This window comes from Cryptomeria japonica, chromosome 11 (genome assembly GCF_030272615.1).
Source record: "Cryptomeria japonica chromosome 11, Sugi_1.0, whole genome shotgun sequence".
NCBI classification, from domain to species: Eukaryota; Viridiplantae; Streptophyta; class Pinopsida; order Cupressales; family Cupressaceae; genus Cryptomeria; species Cryptomeria japonica.
In genome coordinates this window covers 261,866,582-261,884,931 of record NC_081415.1, presented here as the reverse complement: position 1 = coordinate 261,884,931, position 18,350 = coordinate 261,866,582, and the positions used below count along the sequence as shown (strand labels likewise).

At 35.5% G+C, this 18,350-nt stretch overlaps 1 protein-coding gene across 5 annotated transcripts in view; it reads left to right on the top strand.

Annotated features, from left to right (window-relative positions):
* The window catches only part of LOC131069701 (purple acid phosphatase 23), a 125,571-nt gene that overhangs the window by 79,411 nt on the left and 27,810 nt on the right, over positions 1 to 18,350 (top strand). Inside the window, exon 6 of one of the 5 annotated variants that reach the window (XM_058005225.2) lies at positions 7,517 to 7,592. The exons of 2 other annotated variants lie outside the window; for them this stretch is intronic. In XM_058005225.2, the coding sequence (XP_057861208.1) occupies positions 7,517 to 7,592 (76 nt within the window). Of the gene's footprint in view, positions 1 to 6,941; positions 7,350 to 7,499; positions 7,593 to 18,350 lie in introns of those variants that run through there. 2 more of the 5 variants (XM_058005226.2, XM_058005227.2) reach the window with 2 other exon arrangements.

Genomic DNA, 18,350 nt, shown 5'->3' with positions numbered 1-18,350 from the left:
CATGTCCAGATTCAATGTACCTGACCCATCAAAGATGGCACTAACTTCGATGTGCCTACCCCGGCTATCCATTGGTCGAATATTCCGGAGAAGACATGTGTCCAAATAATGCAATTATTTCATTGGTTAGAATTAAGTTTGTTGTAACAAACCCTAATTAGGGTTTTCATTGTAAAATCTTGGCCATTGATCTCAAATTGATCTAAGCCATTGAATAGTATTGTGGGCACTATATAAGCCCTGACTCCTCATTTGCAAAGGCTAATAATATTTAGTCAATAGTTGATAGTAGGTGAATAGTTAGCTAATAGTGAATAATCAGTTGATAGAATAGCAATTGGAGTAGAATAGCAAGAGAAGGCAAAGATTGTTGCCAAGATGTTGTAAAAGACTTGTAAAACTTCATTGAAGAAATGGTGAAATCTATGGGTCGATTCAACAATTTGCATGGTCTTTATACTTCTCAGATTTGATTTCATGTTATTAGATGAGTGGAAGAAATGTGTTTGATTGATGGTGAAATTTGTATATCCATACTACTAGCAGTTTGTTGATTGCAGACTTGCCTTGTGTAGTCAACTGGAATCATTTAGCTTAAGCTTAACTTCAATTGTCGCTTCTTCATTGATATGCATCAGCCTGATGGTGTCTATGCCTGTAGCGATGATTTGAACATCATAAAGCTTTCCTCCGAAGATCGCACTAACCTTGTGGAGATGGTCCTGGGATGTCAAGACAAGACTTAGTTAGAATTTCATCAAAGATCAATCATTGCTCTTACATTCTTAGTGTCAGAATTAGATCCTTCCCTCGCCCTCATCCTTTTTTTTTTTAAAAAAAAATCTAGGCTAGTGAAATCCTGTGATTCCAGCAAATTAGACGTTTAGGTTGTCAAGTGTAAGTCCCCTTGTGATTCCAGCAAAATCACATCATACCGCGAAGAGCTTATCCACGAGTAGAGATCCTACAAAGCAGAACCTTGGAGTTGCCTCGACTGATCCTTTGGCGAGATCTTCAGCAATCGGGAACTTTGTTCAAGAGAGGATAAGGTACCTTTTAGGTATTTTATTCTGTGTTCGCATGTGCATGAAATACACATCAACAGGTATGTGCACTGGCATCAAGTCACATGATGCCTACCATACTGATAATGATTTCATGGCATGTCCACGAATATTATGTTCATAATATTCAACATGAAGATCTCTATCATAATTATGGTTTATTTAATGATATCAACCAACAAATATCTACCATAATGTCTTAGAGATATATATACTATCATGAAATGTCCACAGATATCAAGTCACATGATATCCATCAAGATAGATAAATTGATAATTGTAAAATCATCACCTTACAATATCAATTTGAAACAAGTGTTCATTATTGAAAAGTCGTCATCCTTCAATAATGTTCACAGAAGGTCCATGAAGTCATGGAGTCACACACATGACAAATAAAAGAGTTTAAACATTAAACATCTTTAAATATATTAGTATATCAGAACAAATGAGACTCTATCTCAAAATTAAATAACATTTTCAACCATACCAAGTTTATCTCTAAAGTGTTCAGTCTTGATCCTGGAGAGAGGCTTGGTAAGAATGTCTGCAATCTGATCACCCATACTAATATAATTTAGTCGGATCACATTCCTTTCCACCATATCTCGAACATAGTGATAAGGAATCTCAATGTGTTTAGACCTGTCTTGAAATACTGGATTCATTGAAAGCTTGATGCAACTCTAATTGTCACAATAGATGACAGTAGGGTTTAAGGGCTGACCAAACAATCCTACAAGCAATTTCCGGAGCCATACAACTTCTCTTGCTCCCATGGAGGCTGCAATGTATTCAACTTCTGTAGAACTCTGAGCAACTGAAGACTGTTTTCTACATATCCATGAGATGATTCTTGATCCTAAACTGAAGCAACATCTGGATGTGCTCTTCTTGTCAACTATGCTTCCAACCCAATCAGAATTAGTGAATCCATGTAGGTCAAGGTCTACATGTTTATATTTCAGACCAAAACCAATAGTTCCTCAAAGATATCTCAGAATATGCTTTGCAGCAACAAGATCTATTTCCCTAGGTTCACACATGAACTGACTTAGTGCATTAACAGCATAACATATATTAGGTCTTGTGTTTACCAAATACATTAGAGATTCAATAATTTGTCTATAGAGTGTAGGATCTGCAAACTCTGATTCTGGAGCTGTTTCCTTTAGCTTGTGTAGATTTGTCTCCATAGGTGTGGTCATGGATCTGCAATCCATCATTCTAAATCTCTTGAGTATATCAATGGTGTATTTTCCTTGATTAAGGATTATACCATCTGCCTGCTGCCAAACTTCCAATCCAAGGAAGTAGTGAAGAATTCCTAAATCTTTCATATCAAACTCAGAGGCTAATTCTTTCTTACATCGAGAAATACAATTATCCTCTCCTTTGATTAGTAGATCATCAACATAAAGAATAAGAATTAATAATTCACCATTGATTACCTTGTAGTAGAGATTTGGATCTGCTTCATTCTTAGAAAACCCTAATTCCAAGAGATAGCGATCAATTCTTTCATACCATGCTCTTGGGGCCTGTTTCAGTCCATATAGAGCTTTCTTTAATCTGTAGACATGTGATTCAGTCGTATGAATCACAAAACCTTCAGGTTGCTCCAAATAAACTACTTCAATCTTACCATTTAGAAAAGAAGTCTTGACATCCATTTGATGGACTTTCCATCCTTCAGATGCTGCAATAGCCAAAACTGCTCGGACAGAAGTGTATCTGGCAACAGAAGCAAATGTCTCTTCATAGTCAATACCTTTTTTATGTGAGAAACCTTTGGCAACAAACCTTGCTTTGTGCTTCCCAATGCTACCATCTATTGCATGTTTGATTTTGAAGAGCCGTTTAGAAGATACCACAGATTGCCTTTAGGCCTAGGCACAATATCCCAAACATCATTTTTCAGAATTGGCTGATACTCTTCTGACATAGCATCTTTCCAAACTTGATGCTTGAGCGCATCTCCAACACAAGAAAGTTCCGCATCAATGATCTCACTCATCAAGGTAGTATAACTGGAAAATAGGTTAGGTCTATTACTTTCTTTGAAGGTCCCCTTTGGAGCAGCATAATTTTCAGCTTCTTGAAGAATCTTTTTAGCCCAAAGTGGTCTCTTCCTAGTTTCGGGATAATGTTCTTCTAAAGGTAAGCCTTGAACTTCATGCTCAACGTTTTCAGGGGTCTCCCTCTGAATCTCAGGGGTGGAATCCTCATCCAAGCTTGTAAGAGGATCTTGGTGTTCTAATTCTTTAGAGCTTTTGGACCTCTTGAATGCTATGTCTTCCTCAAAGATGACATCTCTGCTTAGTTCAATTTGCCTTTGACCAGGTATGTATACTCTGTAAGCTTTAGAGGTTTCACTGTACCCAACAAATACTCCTTTCTTTCCAAAAGGTTCTAATTTTGATCTCTTTTCTTTGGGGACATGAATATAGATTGGACACCCAAAGATCCAGAGATGACTTATGTCAGGTTTGTTACTAGTAAAGGCTTCTTTAGGGGTTTTATTATCAAGAAGAGAATGAGGACATCTATTTTGAATGTACACAGCTGTCCTAGATGCTTCAGCCCAAAATGAAGTTTCTATATTTTGGTCAAACAACATAGCCCTAGCAGCTTCTACTATAGTCCTATTCTTTCTTTCAGCTACCCCATTTTGTTGTGGGTTATAAGGTACAGTTAACTCCCTCTTAATCCTAGCATTTATACAATAATCTTTAAATATATCAGAAGTGTATTCCCCCCCATTGTCTATTCTTAAGGTTATGATTTTCTTACCTGTCATATTTTCTGCAAGAGCTTTGAATTCCTTAAATTTAGAAAGGATTTCTTCAGACTCTTTGTACCTCAGAAAATATATCCAGTTCTTCCTAGAATAATCATCTACAAATATTATATAATATAAAAATCCCCCTAAGGAGGGTACAGACATGGGTCCACATAAATCAGAATGAACTAATTCTAATACATTTTTGGATTTACTGTTGCTAGAATTAAAAGACCCTTTAGTATTTTTTCCCAAGGCACACCCTTTGCAGGCTCCTTCAAAATTTTGACTTTGCTTGGGTAAGCCAATCACCGTCTTCTCTATCTTAGGTAGGGCATGGAAATGAAGGTTCCCTAATCTTCTGTGCCAAAGTTCATTCAAATTTGGAGTCTCATGAATCAAGGCTAGAGGTGGAGTGGTGCAAAGTCTGTAGAGGCTCCCTTGTCTTACTCCAATGGTGTGTGCTTTCTTGACGGTGGAGTTCTTTGGCCAAACAAGTACCTTTTCTTCCATAAAGGTTAATCTATAACCCTTATCTTCAAGTGCAGAAACTGAGACAAGGTTTCTCTTTATACCAGGTACAAATAGAACTACAGTCAGCTGTAGGGATATGCCTGACTTTGGGTTGATATTGCAGGTTCCTATTCCCATACTTGGATAATTTGAGTCATCACCAATTGTCACTTCTTCATTTGAATTTTCCACAAGTGCATCTAGGTGCTCACGAAATCCAATGATGTGTCGAGATGCTCCGTTGTCAATCACCCATGCGTTGGAATTGGAGGTGACTTGACTAGAGAGGGCTGAGTAGAAGACTAGCTTCTCGTTAAAGTTCTTCTTTCCTTTCTTGTGGGAATTAGAGTTTAGAACTTGAATGTCTTCATTACCATTGTTGTGTTTTATTCCTCTTGTGACAAGCCGAGATTCCTCTTGAATACAATCGATTTTCAATCTATCAAACTTAGGAAATTTAGAACGAGCACTGATTCCTTGAATGAACGATTCCCATGAGGTAGGAAGTCCAGTTAGGGCCATCATAGCAAGTTCTTTGTTGTCTACTAGATGTCCAACACTGGATAGTTGATCCCTAAGCTCAATGATCCTCAAGAAATAGGATGTAACTGTTTCTCCTTTATTCATCTTTATATGGTGTAGTTGATTCTTTAGGGTGAGAGCCTTGCTAGTGTTGTTGATTTCATAAATGTCAGCTAATGCTTTAAACATTTGAAAGGCCGTCTCATATTTAGAAATAATTGGCACAATGTGGTCTCTCACTGAATCCACAATTATCTTAAGAGCCTTCTCACTGTCCTTGCTCCACTGAATTTTCTCTGTATCATCAGAGGGTTCAAGAATTTCACTTTTGACATGGGAGTCAATTTTATTTTCTTTCAAAACAAGCATGATCCTGAATTTCCAAGATACAAAATTTGATGCTCCATCTAATCAATCTTCAAACCTAACTCCGGTTGCCATTAGGATTATAAGAATGTGATCTAGTAAGAGCTGGGTGAAAGTCTATGAGATCGTTACAAAATTTTAATACGATCTTCCTTAACTTCGCTCTGATACCATGTTAAGTTCTTTGAAAATTCTGTGATCAAGAAGATAGGAGAGATGGAGATATGACCTGTGAGTTGTATTTTATCTGCTATAGTGTGATTTGAAGGATGCACCACACTTATCGATTTCGGTGTGTTGATCCTCCTCAATGTATGCATGTTATGTAAGTGGATGAGGGGTTACGTAGTGAAGAGATATGTCTTCCCACGTTGGAAGACACATCTCTTCCCTACATACCTCTCACCACAACACGTTAACTAGCATTATTTACTTACCCGATCGGAAGGAGTGCGATTTGTTAAGAATCGCTTACAACTCGATAACATGTAACGGTGTAACCGTTGGTTAAATGCAATAATTTAATTTTGATTTATTCATCATTTGTTAACGTATATACTAATAGTTAATCTATTAGTATATATGTTAACATGCAATCAAATTAATACATCAGAATCATGAAATAGCACGACCGATGTTACAAAAATTAACAAACCCAATTGCGTCTTTTAGTACTTAGTACCTACCTCTTGTTGAGTTAGAATAGTCTTTACTACTGGATCTGGGACCATAAATTTAGAGTGAGAATGAATTATGTAAAAGTGGAAACTCTTATTAGCATGTACTAATGCATAGGAATGCTTCTTCAATCCAATTGTGTATATCTTGATCTTTGAATCCAAATCTTATGAAAGCAATGGGTGATTCTATCCCTTTATGATTCTTTTGGGTTAGAATAATTGACATAGTGAATTTTGAAGCATAAGAATGTGTGACAAATTCCTTAGAATAATCTAGGCAACTAATTCTGGTTCCCCATTGCTTACTTCTTTTATCATTGAATCTATGTTACCGGTTTGTCCCTACTATGCTCAATTCTGAGTCCAGTTCATACCCCATCCAGATTTAGAGCTGAATTGTCAAAGGTTTTGTTCAGATGTGTATGAACTATGAAGTTTGAAGTTGAACAGCTGTGGATTTGTCTTGAATGAATTTGCGTGAACATATGAAGAATCCAATAGAAAAATCATGTGCCCTATGCCAAACCTAATGTTTTTGCTCTATAAATTCTGGACATCTCTGATTATTTTGGTCATACATCTTAATAAGGAAAACTGGAAGGCGAAAAAACCCAGATGCGGTATAAATCAGACCAGCCATGCAATTGGTTGTTCAATGAGATTTCACTAATTGACTAGAACAGACGTGAGAGGCTCGCTGAAGTAGAGGGTAACATTAATATAATTAGAATATTAATATAATATAGTTTCAATCTATAACATTAATACCAGAAAATTAATATTTCTTATGCTAATAAATTGCATTATAAATAATACAGATTTATTTAATTAAATTATTAATATTACTGTTAATTGAAAATTTTAAAAAGATTAATTTATGTAAATTAATTTTTAATATTAATTTTATTATTATTTTATAACATTTTATATTATACATTGAAAAATATAGGAAATATTGGGGTTGACCCTGCAATGTGATGGTGAAAAAGTGGCATTGTTAATGGTGCTATGAAGGTTCAAACCCCATAGAGGACGGAGAGAGAAGGAAGAAGAGGAGAACAGCACAAAGGAGGAATGCGGAGAACGTGAAGAGGAGGAGGACGGCCAGCGTTAATGCCAAGGAGGAGAAGGAAGGCGGCCAAGTGTTAATGCCGGGGAGGAGTGTCACAACCCTCCTTTACCACTTTTTTTGATTTAAATACAAAACTCTACTTATATTCTTTGAATGAATTATTGAATGAATATTGTAAGGGAATAAAAATAATAAACCTCACACACATGGAAAATGCATATATATTTTAATTTGTTAATTAAATTCCCTCACCCAAATTAAGGCACATGTTGTAGGAGGAATAAGAAGCTTCTAGAGGCTTCTCCACCTCCTTGCATGTAACTCCTCCCACTAAGCCTAATCAATTTGCATGGAGGCCAAATTGGGGGAGAATCTCTTTTTTTTCAATTAATAATTAGGTAGTGGGAATTTGAAATTTCTTTTATAAAATAGGTACAAGTTTCAAAAGAAAAGTTAGCTATTCCATAAGAAATTTCTGCAAGTTGAATTCTCCTTTGTAGTCCACTTTCATTGGCAGCTAAGATTTTTGTTGGGAAGATTTCTCTTCAATTTGGAGGATCAAGGAAGACTCTACACCATCTTCAAGCATCCAGGTTCCTTCAACTTAGTTTATGCATCTCATTTTTATGGTAGATTAGATTTGATTAGATTAATTATGAGTATGAAATTCATTTGTGTTTTGTTAAAGAATTAGTTTTAGATTTTGTAGAAAATGAGAGTCATGGTTTTAGATTTGTGTTTAAATTCTTGATATGAAATTAGTCTTAGATTTGTGTTTAAATTCTTGATATGAAATTAGTTTTAGATTTTGTAAAGAATGAGATTTATTGCTAAATAAGATTCATTGTTTAAATTTTTGATAAGAAATTAGTTTCAGATTTTGTAGAGAATGAAATTCATTGTTTAAATTTTTGATAAGAAATTAGTTTCAGATTTTTAGAGAATAAAATTCATTGTTTAAAATTTTGATAAGAAATTTGTTTCAGATTTTGTAGAATGAAATTCATTTTTTTTTTTGAAAATAAGATTCATTGTTTTAATTCTGATAAGAAATTAGTTTCAGAGTAAATGGAAATTAGATTCATTATCTTCAGTTTATTTTGATAAAAATTAGATCTCCCTGTGTGTATAAATAAATCTCCTCTCTCTGTGAATGAATTTTCCCTGTGTAAAGAAATGAATATCTCTCTCTGTGAATGAATTTTCCCTGTGTAAAGAAATGAATATCTCTCTCTGTGAATGAATTTTCCCTGTGTAAAGAAATGAATATCTCTCTCTGTGAATGAATTTTCCCTGTGTAAAGAAATGAATATCTCTCTCTGTGAATGAATTTTTCCTGTGTAAAGAAATGAATTCCTTTCTCTGTGAATGAGTTTTCCCTGTGTAGGAAACAAAAGAAATGAAGAAAAGAAATAAACTCTCTTTATCTGTGAATGTATTTCCCTGTAGAAAACAAAGAAATGGGAAAAAAATCCCTCTGGTTATTGCTTCATTTTGTCCCTGAGACAAACCTGCAACATTATTAATTACCTATTAATCTTCAAATATTTTTAAAAGTTATAATACTCCTGTATAAAAATGATAATGATAATACTGTAACAAATATATATCTATACATATATATATATATATATATATATATATATATATATAAGTAACCAAAAAAAGCGAGAAAGCATTTCGAACTTCAAATCTTTCCCCGAGCCCGTAACGCATGGCGTTTTCGCTGATTGGACGTCGGCAACAGTGCATTGCATGGACGGTTACGTAGTAACCGTCGCAGAGTACGGGCCGCGGGTTCCCTCACCTCTGCGGTCCTGCGCATGCAGGGCCGCAGGGGTGATGGGACCCGTGGTCCCCACCCCACAACCCTCTTTATTATTATAAAACGATGCAAGCCCTTTTTGCCATTAAGTTTAAAATTTAGTTTTTTTTTATTTAAGTATTTCGAAATTTGAAATTGTAATTTGGTTTTTTTTAAAAAAAAACAATAATCTAAGTTAATTTCTATTTAGTCATTTTTTTTCAGTTGATAATAATGACATTAGGAAATGATGATTTTTTTTCTTCCTTAGTATAAATTTAAGGATATTGACTTTCAATTGAAAATGGGATTAACGTGTAGCAAGATTGTAATTGAACTATCCTTAATAAACTTTAAAATTGTAGACTATATTCTTCAAAAAAATTAAGAATCGTTAAGACACTTGATTGAGATTAACTTACCTTATTACAAGTACTTAGATTTAATCGTTATTTTGGATTCGTTAAGTCATCTTTCATCATAGATTAATTGCTTTCGTTAATGGTTCATAGCATGCGAATTATTTATAGGATAATTATATCTTCCATGCAATTACTATTATGCAAGTTTCATTTGTTATGCAAATTACACTTCAAGTAGTTACTTCAATTAATTACGCTTTCATTTTGTTATTCATAGTTAGAAAACTAAATAAAGGAAGTTGGAAAACCAAAACTAGCAGCGTTCGGTATATATGGTGCCTCTGGGTCACGCTTACGGGTAATGCCGTCGTGTTGAACTACTGCACTTAACGCCTAATAAAGCTGCATTAACGACGTCTGTGGCATCGTCCCTATAAATCGTTGGGGAGTAATAAGGGACATTTGGAAGTTAAAAATCCAAGGGGCGGGTAATCCCTCTTGGATCGATAATTTAATAAGATAACTTTTAATGAATTTCACATCCGTTGAGATAAACCATAGTAAACCCCTCTTAGGGATGGTCAAGTCAAAAGCTCTCGTGGAATTTACTTTCTTATTTATTTATTTATTCATCTCGAAGGGATATTGGTGATTCGCAATGGGGTGACGCTCATGATAAGTATTAGGTTCTAGTTATTTTGTTTAGGCCACAAGCAATAGGCCATCTTGAGCCTTCGCTTAAGTGCTACCTTCGTGGGTAGCAACCGCAGAGAAACTGTCTGGGACACTGACCCTAGAAAGGGTTGCGTACCCACAAATCAGTTTACATCAAACCATAGATTAGAAAATAGAACTACATACTTTACGCCTTGATCCCGTGCCGAAGCGGGTATGTAGGCAGTCTTGGGACGGAGTTGTCCCTCGTACTCAGGCGTTCGTGGGTGGGGTCTAGGCTTGGTTGAGTAAGAATCCTAATTGAGAGATAAGATAATCAAACTTAATTCAATGCATACTCGGAAGGAATCCCGTATGGATTCGCTTGACTTCCCGAGGCTTTAAGCCAAATTCCGAGGCAGAATTCAAGCTTGTATTATTTTCTTATTACTCCTAAGGACGGCGACCTCGGTGCATTCTTGTTAGAAGAATGTAGTACTTAGTGAGTGGCTCAGGACCCGAATGGTCCCGATGAGTCTAAGTCTCTGGCCAGAGCATCTCCTATCCCGTTTGGATAGATGCCTACCCCGTATGGGTAGATGCCTATCCCGTATTGGATAGATGGAATTTACGTCCCGTATGGACAATTGCCTAATCCGTATGGTTAGAAGCTCATCTCGAATGGATGAATGCCCAATCCTATTTGGATGGATGCCCAGAGTATGCAATTGAATAAAACATAATAAAGGAAAAAAAAAATATATACTCAAATTTTGTTGGATCAATTAGGGTGGGTTATTACAAGGAGGTCCCCCATTTGTGGCCTCACCTAGAACAAGGGCCAGGCTGAAAATCCTTGCACTTTCACCGATAAAAAAAAAGAAGGAAATATTATATTGTCTTATATTCTTGATTTGAGGCTATAAATATATATTTCTGATTTTTATATGTTTTTATACGGATGAACCCAACCCCAAATTCTTTTTTGACTAAACTTGCGAACCAAACCCTTGAACTGGGACCTGAACTAGTACTAGGACCGGTAACTTACCACTGAATGCCTTTTTTCCTTATTTTAGTCCATTTGAAGGTAATTACCTTCTTCATCATGTTTGTATTATTCCCTGTCTCAAGAAGCTCATTTTTCCAAAGTAAGAATTAACTTTGGTCTTACTAGTGGGTAAGGAGAAGTTTTGAATTGCTTCTACTCTGCCTGGATAAATCTTTGTTCCCTCTCATGATACATGCCTGGATAATTTCCCTTGAACTACAACGATTATAGATTTTTTAGGATTAGGGAAATTCCATGAAATCTACAACAGTGAAATACCATGATCAAATGATTGAGATGATTACTTCTTTTCTTGGAGAAAACCATGGTATCATCTAAATAGACCACAGTCACATCTCCCCTATATCACCAAATGATAAATCCCTCACTCTTTGAAAAGTTGCCTTTGCATTCGCTAATCCAAATAACAATCTCTCTAAGAGAATGTTCTTCATGGAGTTGTCAATGTTGATGATAGAATAGCTACGGTCAGAATCTATTAGGACCGACAAAGACAATGTAATTGTCTAAGTGGCCTATCGCCCTTAGTCAATTACGTATACCAGCTATTAATGAAAATCGATATTAAATGCCTAATATATTAAACAATATTAAAATCGATATTAGTTAATGTCTATATATAAAATCAATATGAAAAACATTAGCAAATGATTGTTGTCGAAATGTATAATCGACTATCGATATCTATATTACATTATCGATCTTTATTATCATTGTATTGTCTAATTATCGGTGATGTGTGTTATTGCACATAACTAATTATGTTTAAATACTGATTACATTAATGTATCGGTTTTCCTCCAAAGGTATCATGTCCCGACGTGTAGAGTCACGACCTCAGGTATCCTATATCATACAATGCATTTCCTTTTGGAGGAATATATATAGGATATGATAAGGCGGAGATATAATAAGCAGACAGCGATATATACATGATACGATAAGGCGGAGATATAATCAGGAGCTAGCAATAAATACAATGTTCGTATAGAGAACCATAAGCAATAAAAGGTGGATACATATACAACAGTCTTTGACATATACACATTTAGTTTGTGATATTCACTTGCAGTGAATTCGATATACATTCTGCAGATTGGATTTCCATTGTATATGTTTTGAATTGACATCAAATGGAGATTAAAGTTCAAATAAAATTTAAAATTACCTACCTATTATAATCTGATCAAAACTTAACATGGTATCAGAGCCAGCATAAGAAAAAGATCAGATCATATTTATATAGGCGAGACTATTCTCTATATATCCTCGAATTCTTCTACTCCCTTCTATAGATCAAAATGGTGAATGGTGTTAGATTTGAGGATCGACTTGAAGGAGAATTAAACTTTGTATCTTGGAAGTTTAGAGTTATGCTTACCTTGGGGGAAAATGAATTAGACGAATTCGTGAAAGATGTTGTACCTGAACCAAAAGAAGAGGATGAGAAGCTTCAATGGAAGAGAAAAAAACAACAAAGCAATGAAAATGTTGGTTGACTTTGTGAAAGATCATATTGTACCAACTATCTCAAAATTGGAAATGGCCTATGACATGTTCAAATCATTAGAAAGTATGTATGAGATAAATAATACTAGTAGAGCTCTTGCATTAAAGCAACAACTCCATCACGTAAAAATGATCAAGGACGAATCTATCACCTAACAGAACTAAGAGACCAACTCTCCACCATTGGTCACACAATTGAAAGTAAAGAGTTAACCATGTTGGCCCTCAATGGTCTCCCTTCTTCTTGGGAATTATTCATTCAAGGGATAAGTGCACGATATAAGCTTCCTAAGTTTGATCGATTGAAGACAGATTGCATTCAAAAAGAGTCAATATTGGCTACAAGAGGTATTGGGCAAAGCTCCACAAATGAAGATATGCATGTTCTTGCTACACACTCCTCAAAGAAGAAGGGTAAGAAAGGACACTCCAAAAGAAAGAAAGATGAGGAATCAAATGGTGCTCCTACGCACAAAAGAAGGAAGGACATTTCAAAAATTCAATGCTTTAGATGTGACAAATATAGTCACTACGCAATGAAATGTCCAACCAGGACTACGCCCCAAGCCTCCATTGCGGATGTTGGTGAGACTATTCCACAAAAGGATTCAGATGGATTCATATTTTGATTTGAAAGAGATAAGTTTTCTTTTTGTTTGAATAATGTTCATGAATTTAATATGTAGTTTTTTTTTTGTTAATTCATGCAATTTCATTATGCGTGTTATTTATGAAACAACTTTGTTAGTAGATGTTCGCTTACAACAGCTACATTTGGATATCTTGTGTTTTACATTTCTTCAATTTACTATGAGAAATTTGTCCCTTACATTTAGGACATCTTTAGAATTAGAGTCTTTTGCTTTTCAGGCTATAGAGTTTTGAAGTTCTAGTTGTGATGAATAGATTAAAATTCAGGAGGAATATGCAGAGGAGTTTAGTGGAGATTCTGAGATTTTGCATTTCCATTTTTTATTAAACAAATATATACCTGTAGAGGTGCAATAGTTCACTTGTGAAAGCCATAGAGGCACTTGTGCTGGTAATGATAGCATCTAGGGTTACAAAGCCAAGATTGAGACAAAGAGGGCTCTCTCAGTGAGAGGGAGCATACTGAAAGGGGAATTTGTTCTAAATTTCAAGATGATCATATTCTTGCCTAGGGCTTGATCTTATGACAGTAGATCGATGGTGGTTTTGGATCCAGCACTTCCAACCGTATGAGGATCATACCAGATGATGAGAGTCTCCTAAAGAAAGATATCTTCCATGCTTGGGACCATGTGAGCAGGGGATGCTTCTGTGGCAGAGGGAGCAGCTAAGAGGATGTGCTTCTATTGATATCAGAGGATCTTGGTTATATTGGTTCAAAGGGAGTGGACCATGTCAATATGGTTTATCTACTGATTAGTCAAAGGACTATGATTCATGAGACGGAGTCCCATTTATGTAGGCTGGAAGGCCTCTATTTTGACTTCTAGGTCATGATATTCCTGGATAGATGAATACTTGGTGAGCTTGGAATACATCAAGAGTGATGCAGACTCCAACCTTGAATTTCATGAAAGGTCAAAGCATGTGGAGATCAAGTATCACTATGTTAGAGACATGGTGGAAAGGTATGCTATTCACTAATGTATTCTTCTTTTCAATTATGTTTTAAAGTGTAAACTCTTGTGATTGCATTTCTCTTTGAGAGAGACTTAAGGAGAAATCCCTTATCCACACCCTCTAATATGGTTCATGGTGGATGTCATGTGTGTGACTTCATGACAATTTTGGTTCAGTGCTTGATGAGCCCCTGTGAACATTATTGTGAGGTGACGATCTCTCAATAGTGAACTCTTGTACATCTAATCTTTATCGTAAGGTGACGATCTTACGATATTGATTGATCATACCATTATGATGGATATCATGGGATGTGATATCTATGGATATGTCATAATGGATTATATCTCTAGTAGTAATATCTATGGATATGCCATAATGGTGGATATCATGAGGCATGATATCCATGGATAAGCCATAATGGTGGATATTACAAAAAGAGATATTCATGTTGGATTTCATGTGACGTGAAATCCGTGGGCATGCCATGTAGTAATATCTTTAGACATACCATAATGGTTGATGTCATGTGAGGTGATATCTATGAATAAACCATAATGGTGGATGTCACATGAGATGATATCTATGGATATGCCATAATGGTGGATGTCACATGAGGTGATATCTATGGATATGCCATAATGGTTGATTTCACATGAGGTGATATTTGTGGATAAACCATAATGGTGGATGTCACGTGAGGTGATATCTATGGATATACCATAATGGTTGATATCTTGAGAGGTAATATCTATGGATATGCCATAATGGTGGATATCATGTGAAGTGATATCTGTGGACAAGCCATAATGGTGGATATTACATAAGGAGATATCTATGGTGGATATCATGAGAAGTGACATCTGTGGATATACCATAATGCTTGATATCATTGTGAGGTGATGTCTTTCTCTTCCACAAATAGATGTAGCTATTGTGATATATCATCACAAGAGGTGATGCAACTTATAAAGGTTAAGAAGGATTCCTCCCTAGCTAAGAGGGAGTGTTGATGATAGAATAGCTACGGTCAGAATCTATTAGGACCAACAGAGACAATGTAATTGTCTAATTGGCCTATCGCCCTTAGTCAATTATGTATACCAGCTATTAATGAAAATCGATATTAAATGCCTAATATATTAAACAATATTAAAATCGATATTAGTTAATGTCTATATATATAATCAATATGAAAAAGATTAGCAAATGATTGTTGTCGAAATGTATAATCGACTATCGATATCTATATTACATTATCAATCTTTATTATCATTGTATTGTCTAATTATTGGTGATGTGTGTTATTGCACATAACTAATTATGTTTAAAATTGGTTTAGTTATAAATACCGATTACATTAATGTATCGGTTCTCCTCCAAAGGTATCATGTCCCGATGTGTAGAGTCACGACCTCAGGTATCCTATATCATACAATGCATTTCCTTTGGGAGGAATATATATAGGATATGATCAGGCGGAGATATAATGAGCAGACAACGATATATACATGATACAATAAGGCAGAGATATAATCAGGAGCTAGCAATAAATACAATGTTCGTATAGAGAACCATAAGCAATAAAAGGTGGATACATATACAACAGTCTTTGACATATACACATTTAGTTTGTGATATTCACTTGCAGTGAATTCGATATACATTCTACAGATTGGATCTCCATCGTATATGTTTTGAATTGACATCAAATGGAGATTAAAGTTCAAATAAAATTTAAAATTACCTACCTATTATAATCTGATCAAAACTTAACAGTCAAGAAACTGCATCAAAAGTACTATTGGACCCATCCTGATCTCCTGGGATTATTGCCACTATCAGAATTCCTTTCTGAAAAAGTAGGAACTCTCCAAAGAAGTTGGAGTTTCTAAAGATGTTGGAATGAGCCAGGAAAAGGGGGCATTACATTACTCATATCTCTACCTCAACTCATAGCCTATCCTGCTTATCGAAAGTAACATACAACCTTGAATGAAGTGGTTCTTTTGGCCACAGATTATTAGAAAATTATTTGATGCCTCTTGCTGGATAGAATGGACTAGAGTGAAAATGGAAGAACATGACTGTTTTGTTTTACTTTGATCAGTTAAAATTTCTAAAACTTTAAACCTTCCATGCTTTTCATGACCAATTTGCCCAAGATGTTAAAATTAGTCTCAGTCGTAACTAATCTGGTTATTAACGCCTAGAAATTCGATTTGATATACTTGCGATTTAATTGAGATTTATGTAAGTTAGTATTAAACTAACACATTAGTTTGTTATTGTTATGTTTGGTTAAGTAATCCCACAGGTGTAGAAGGATCGTGGCTCCACACAGGGGTCATGACCCTATGTGGAACCACGTGGTTCCACATAGGATCGCGACCCCCTGTGGAGGCACGATCCAATGAAGACAAGTAATATATATCCGCCACCCTCGTTGAATAAGAAAAAAACGTTAGACGATACATGTGGTGAACATAGAAGATATAATTGCTTGGTCTTTGTATCTGCAGAGGCAAACTGATAAGACATAAATAAAATCAGTTGTATATTTCTTTAAATCAAATACTAACAGTATAAATTCTTTGTCTCAGAATTCTGATTGTTCTGAAAGTCATCACAGTCTATTTACATTTACATGGTATCAGAGCCTAACTACTTAAGATCCGAATAGACTGAAAGTGAAGTTTACAAAATTGAAGAATTCTAAAATGGCGAACACAATCAGATTCGAGGACAGACTCGAAAGAGCAGCAAATTATGTGGCTTGGAAAGTCAGAATTATGATAGTGTTAAAAGAGAACAAAGTAATCAAATTCATAAAAGAAGACAAGCCCGAACCTGAAAACGAACCTGAGAAAACTGTATGGAATGAGGGAAATGATAAAGTTGTAAAAATCATGATAGATGCAGTAAGGGATCACATAATACCACTTATATTAAAATATGACAACGCATATGAAATGTTCAAAACCCTTGAAAGGACGTATGAAATAAACAATCCGAGCAAAACCCTAGCTCTAAAAAGACAGTTGAACCACATAAGTATAAATAAAGGTGAAACAATAAACTCATACTTCATGAGGATAGGTTCACTTAGAGATCAACTACAAAAACTTGATTATCATGTTGAGAAGCAAGAACTATCAATGATTACCCTAGACGGATTACCTGAATCTTGGGAATCATTCAAACAAGGCATAAATGCAAGGGATAAATTCACAGAATTTGATCGACTAAGGGATGACTGTCTCCTTGAAGAATCAAGGCAAATGAAAGGGGGAAATCACAAAACTAAAGATGAGGACCTCCACATTCTGAATACCGACTCTCGTAAGAAAGGCAAGAAGAGAAACTTCAAGAAGAGAAAATCCCATCATGGGAAAAGCTTTCATAAGAAAGACATGTCAAAAATCCAATGTCATAGATGTGATCAGTACGGACATATGTCATTTAATTGTCCTGACAAAGTAAAACAGTAGGCATCATTCGCCAAAGTAGAGAGGAACACAGAACTTGAATCTGAGAAGTTTGTATTATATTCAGCACTATCAAGTCAAGCTTCAAACAATTCTAACACTTGGGTGATAGACAGTGGATCGTCAAGACATGTCACCGGATTCAGAGAATTACTAGACTTAATGGAAAAGGGATCAAATGAAGAGGTAACAATAGGGGATGACTCTGCACATCCTGTAAAAGGTGTTGGGACATGTACAATCAGACTGAAGTCTGGAATCTCAATCCAACTCACCGGGGTACTATTTGTACCAGGCATCAAAAGGAACTTAGTCTCTATCTCTGCACTTGAGGACGATGGATATAGAGTCTCATTCATAGAAGGAAAGGTAATGGCATGGCCAAAAACTGCCACCTTCAAAAGAGCACAAGTGATTGGTTACAGACAAGGGCACCTATATGAATTGTGTAATGAGCCAAATCAAACCTTACTTCATGAAGTCATAGATCAAGTAGAAATTTGGCATAGAAGACTAGGGCACCGACATTTTCGTGCTCTACCCTCTATGGAGAAATTAGTCACAGGACTACCTAAACTAAAGCCAATTCATTTAGATGTTTGTAAAGGATGTGCACTAGGGAAAAATACTAAAAGCTCTTTTCCTTGTAGTTCTAGAAAAACTAAAGGAGTACTAGAACTAGTTCATTCTGACTTATGTGGGCCTATGTCTGAACCATCACTAGGAAACACATTATACTATGTAATCTTTGTATACGATTTTTTTAGGAAAACTTGGATTTATTTCCTTAAAAGTAAAGAATCTGAAGATATTCTTAGGAAATTTAAAGAGTTCAAATCTATCACAGAAAA